The 5,000-nt window shown below is 31.0% G+C and overlaps 3 protein-coding genes and 2 non-coding genes across 5 annotated transcripts in view; 4 read left to right on the top strand and 1 right to left on the bottom strand. All coding sequences in view use genetic code 11, as the record gives it.

Moving 5' to 3' along the window:
* The window catches only part of psbK (photosystem II protein K), a 186-nt gene extending 82 nt beyond the window's left edge, over positions 1-104 (bottom strand). The window contains exon 1 of the mRNA in view: positions 1-104. This exon is cut by the window's left edge and continues 82 nt beyond it. Coding sequence (YP_004021300.1) covers positions 1-104 — 104 coding nt within the window.
* A 343-nt stretch (positions 105-447) lies between these two features.
* Positions 448-519, top strand: trnQ-UUG. Its single transcript has one exon. It is a non-coding gene; the product is annotated as a tRNA-Gln (tRNA).
* Positions 520-1,052: 533 nt separating this feature from the next.
* Positions 1,053-2,193, top strand: rps16 (ribosomal protein S16). Its single transcript has 2 exons — positions 1,053-1,092; positions 1,967-2,193. The coding sequence occupies exons 1-2, from the start codon at positions 1,053-1,055 to the stop codon at positions 2,191-2,193; spliced, it is 267 nt and encodes an 88-aa protein (YP_004021299.1).
* Positions 2,194-3,009: 816 nt separating this feature from the next.
* trnK-UUU overlaps positions 3,010-5,000 on the top strand; it is a 2,586-nt gene continuing 595 nt past the window's right edge. The window contains exon 1 of the tRNA in view: positions 3,010-3,046. This is a non-coding gene — a tRNA (tRNA-Lys). The remainder of the gene's footprint in view (positions 3,047-5,000) is intronic.
* The window catches only part of matK (maturase K), a 1,509-nt gene continuing 288 nt past the window's right edge, over positions 3,780-5,000 (top strand). The window contains exon 1 of the mRNA in view: positions 3,780-5,000. This exon is cut by the window's right edge and continues 288 nt beyond it. Coding sequence (YP_004021298.1) covers positions 3,780-5,000 — 1,221 coding nt within the window.

Genomic DNA, 5,000 nt, shown 5'->3' with positions numbered 1-5,000 from the left:
GGATTCAAAAAAGCATAGGCCTCCGGCAATTTTGCGAATAAAAAACTACTCGAAAAAAGGGCAGAATTAAAACAGATACAGATCAAATTAAAGATATTAAGCATAACAAAATTTTGTTCTTGGAGATAATTTTGATTGAGTTATTAATATGTTTTTGATATAAGGAAAAAAATGAAGAAAGTAAAACTAAGGCAGACTAAACAATACCTCTTTGAACTCACCCAATCAAAAAGCCTTCAATTCTTACAAGAGAATAGAAGAAATCATACTTTCATACAATATTTTAATTGAATTATATGTAATGATCAATAAAATCGGTTTAATTCTCTATCCATACGTGCCAAAATCCTAGCAAGAATCTAATCTATTCCATAGCTATTTGGAACTGGAATTGACGAACAAGGAATACCCATATTAGTGTTTAGTAGGGTCAAATAGAAATCTAAATGGGGCGTAGCCAAGTGGTAAGGCAACGGGTTTTGGTCCCGCTATTCGGAGGTTCGAATCCTTCCGTCCCAGAGCATACTCTTTTTATATATCAGAATAACGATATCTGAATCTAAATTGCTCTTTTTTTTTTTAACAACCTTCTTTCTAAGAGTCAAATATTGGAGAAAATGTGATTCTTGCTTTTGATTTTTAATGATTTATTAAGATTGGTACTCGAAGAACTGTGAGATTGGCGAATCTATTCTATCGAGTTATTTGAAGATGCAGGGCAGATTCAAAAAGATTAGTTTATTTGTTTTATTTATAATATTCGTGATATTATTATTATTACTGATATTATTAATTTCTTATTAATTAGAATAGAAAAGTTTAATTAGAATATAAAAATATAAAAGTATAAAAAAAGTATAAAAAAGAAAAATATATTGCATTCATACAATACAATATGGTTAATTTGAATTTTTATTGAGGCTTTTTCTTCCTAAATTATCTATTTATTTCATATAGAAGGAAGAAGTATAGATAGATTACTATGTACCGACTGAACCAATGACTATTCATGATTCCATAATTGAATCAATGTTCCAAACTATAGGAATGTTATGGTAAAACTTCGTTTGAAACGATGTGGTAGAAAGCAACGTGCGACTTGAAGGACATGATCGGCTGTGGATGTAAAAACCCACCACTTTCCATTATGTAGAAATGAAGGTGCTTTTGGCTCGACATCCTTTGTTCTGTTCTATTATAATCCGTCTTTTTGTTGGGTTGTAATGTAAATAAAATAGTACAGGATGGAGCTCGAAGAGAAACATCCATTTTTCAGGGGCAAGGATCTAGGGTTAGTTAATGGAAATCAATAAGTTGGAACAACTTCGTAAGTATATTTTTGATATAGAAATCGAAAGGCTCCGATTCAAACAATTTTCAAATCAAAAAGAAAAATTGTTGGATTGGAATTGGTAAAACTCTTTCTGTATCATGCGGGAATTAATCGTTCATATGATTCTTTGATAGAAAGAAATCACAAATAAAAAAAGAGAGAAAAAGGGGCATGTTGCTGCCATTTTTGAAATGATTAAATATCGCCGAAGTAATGTCTAAACCCAATGATCCAAGGGAAAGATAAAGGATCCTAGAACAAGGAAATACCGTTTTCAATTGTCTCAACAACTAGATTAAAATGAAGAATCGAAATAGATTCTAAACGAGACAAACAAAAAAGGGGTTAGAGACCACTCAATAAAAGAATGCCTAAGGTTTTTTTGAGCATTTTGAGAGTTATTTGACTTGAGTTATGAGAGTACGAATGCTTTTTTCTTCTTTTTTTTTTTTTCGAAAAAAGAAGGGTTTAAATGTCTAATTGATTTGATGGGTTTATGGATCTTTTTGACATTCTAATTCCATACTTCCATACATAGACATAACTTCTAATCATTTTTTTCTCGAGCCGTACGAGGAGAAAACTTCTTATACGTTTCTAGGGGGGGTATTCTTTAACTACATCTATCCCAATGAGCCGTTTATCGAATCGTTGCAATTGATGTTCGATCCCGAAGAGAGGGAAGAGATCTTCGAAAAGTGGGTTTTTATGATCCGATAAATAATCAAACCTATTTAAATGTTCCCGCTATTCTCTATTTCCTTGAAAAAGGAGCTCAACCCACAGGAACTGTTCATGATATTTTAAAGAAGGCGGGGGTTTTTACGGAACTTAGTCTTAATCAAACAAAATTCAATTAACGAAATACAAAAAGAGGGTGTGGATGACTCATATCTAGCTTTGTATAAATTTTTCTTTCTTATTTCCTCCCCTCTTTTGTTCTATTCATACTTATTTTATTTATTATTCTTATTTATTATTGCTACTATAGAATACCGTGTTCTATAACGACAAAACCAGATTTTATTGAGCTAATTTTATTGATAGAAAATATAGAGAAAAAAGATCAATTGAATAAATGAAGTAATTGCGTTTAAAAAAACATAAAATAAGATAAAAAAAAAAAACAGATAAAATAACATATGATAAAATAACATATAAAAATAGAAAATATTAATAATAAAAAAATGGACTTAATTCTTTTTTTTCATTGTATTTTTTTATAGTCTTTTTTATATTCTTTATTCTTTTTTCAACATTTATATTCAAAATTTACAATTATATTGACAACAGTGTATCGAACAAATATAATTCGATCGTAGATAAATAGATCTATTTATCCCCGCCCATAAGCTTGTTGACTTCACTTCATTCAATTCAAATGATGGGTTATTTCTTTGAATTTGTTGTGATACAAGACGATTTTTTTTGGACTGAAACAAAAAAAAAATGGATAACAATGGATAAGACAGGAGTCGGTCTACAACTTTTCACTTATTCTATTTCTATGTTTTTCTCTGAGAATTTCGTGTATTTTTATCTAATCTGAACATTGAATGTTCAGAATCGATTTTAATATTTTATTAAAATTTTTGCGAATTTCATGTTTTGATTGCATCGTGCAATTCCATTTTTTTTATTCCGATTGTATCTACACATTCTAATTTTTTTGGGGGGGGTTGCTAACTCAACGGTAGAGTACTCGGCTTTTAAGTGCGGCTAGCATCTTTTACACATTTGTATGAAGAAAGGGATTCGTTCATACCATCGGTAGAGTTTGTAAGACCACGACTGATCCTGAAAGGAGTGGATGGAAAAAAGAGCATGTCGTATCAATGGAGAATTCTAAGAATCCATTTTTTTTCCGGATCAGTCCAAAAAAAATCGTCTTTGAGTTTTTGGTGCGGAACAAAAAAATTAATTGAATTCAAAGTTGGGTCGAGTGAATAAATGGATAGAGCTCTACGGCCCCAATTATAGGGAAACAAAAAGTAACGAGCTTCTGTTCTCAATTTGAATGATTACCCGATCTAATTAAACGTTAAAAAGAAATTAGTGCCTAATGTAGTAAAGGTTTTTCTCATGAGTAAATTATCAATTTTTTTATGAGTCCTAATTATTAGTTATTCCCTATTAATTATGGGTTAGACATGAATGTGTAGAAGAAGCAGTATATTGATAAAAAAAATATTTTTTTTTTTTCCAAAATCAAAAGAGCGATTGGGTTGAAAAAATAAAGGATTTCTAACCATCTTCTTAGCCTATAACGAACATAAATCAATTAGATGGCAAAAGATAGGATAGAGAATCCATTGATGAATCTACCTGTCTCCGAGGTATCTATTCTTTTCTTACCATAATACCTTGTTTTGACTGTATCGCACTATGTATCATTTGATAACCGAATAGATCCCCTATCTTTTCTTTGGTTCAAATGGAATTTGAAATGAAGGAATCTCAAGTATATTTAGAACTAAATAGATCTCGCCAACATGATTTCCTATACCCACTTATTTTTCGGGAGTATATTTATGCACTTGCTTATGATCATGGTTTAAATAAATCGATGATTTTGTTGGAAAATGAGGATTATGGTAATAAATTCAGTTCACTAATTGTGAAACGTTTAATTATTCGAATGGATCAACAGAATCATTTGATTATTTCTGCTAATGATTCCAACCAAAATCCATTTTTTGGGCACAACAATAATTTGTATTCTCAAATGATATCGGCGGGATTTGCAGTCATTGTGGAAATTACATTTTCCTTACGATTAGTATCTTACTCACAAGGGAAAGAAGTAGCAAAATCTCATAATTTACAATCAATTCATTCAATATTTCCTTTTTTAGAGGACAAATTCTCACATTTAAATTATGTGTTAGATGTACTAATACCTCACCCCATCCATCTAGAAATCTTGGTTCAAGCTCTTCGCTACTGGGTAAAAGATGCTTCTTCTTTGCATTTATTACGGTTCTCTCTCTACGAGTATTGTAATTTGAAGAGTTTTTTTACTCCAAAGAAATATATTTCTATTTTTAATCCAAGATTATTCTTGTTCCTATATAATTCTCATGTATGTGAATACGAATCCATTTTCCTTTTTCTCCGTAACCAATCTTCTCATTTACGATCAACATCTTCTGGAGTCTTTCTTGAACGAATTTTTTTCTATGGAAAAATAGAGCATCTTGTAGAAGTCTTTTCTAATGATTTTCAGAACAACCTCTGGGTGTTCAAAGATCCTTTCATACATTTTATTAGATATCAAGGAAAAGCAATTCTAGCCTCAAAAGATACGTCTCTTCTGATGAATAGGTGGAAATATTACTTTGTCGATTTATGGCAATATTATTTTTACGTGTGGTCTCAATCAGGAAGAGTCCGTATAAATCAATTATCTAAATATTCTCTCGACTTTCTGGGCTATCTTTCAAGTGTGCGATTAAATCCTTCAGTGGTACGGAGTCAAATGCTAGAAAATTCATTTATAATAGATAATGCTATAAAGAAGCTGGATACAAGAATTCCAATTATTTCTCTGATTGGATCATTGTCTAAAGCGAAATTTTGTAACACATTGGGGCATCCCATTAGTAAGCCGACGTGGTCCGATTCCTCAGATTCTGATATTATTGACCGATTTGTGCGTATATGCAGA

The sequence above is a fragment of the chloroplast genome of Theobroma cacao, assembly GCF_053813885.1.
Source record: "Theobroma cacao chloroplast, complete genome".
In the NCBI taxonomy this organism is placed as follows: Eukaryota; Viridiplantae; Streptophyta; class Magnoliopsida; order Malvales; family Malvaceae; genus Theobroma; species Theobroma cacao.
The sequence above is the reverse complement of the archived record's forward strand: the minus strand, read 5'-3'. Positions and strand labels throughout refer to the sequence as shown.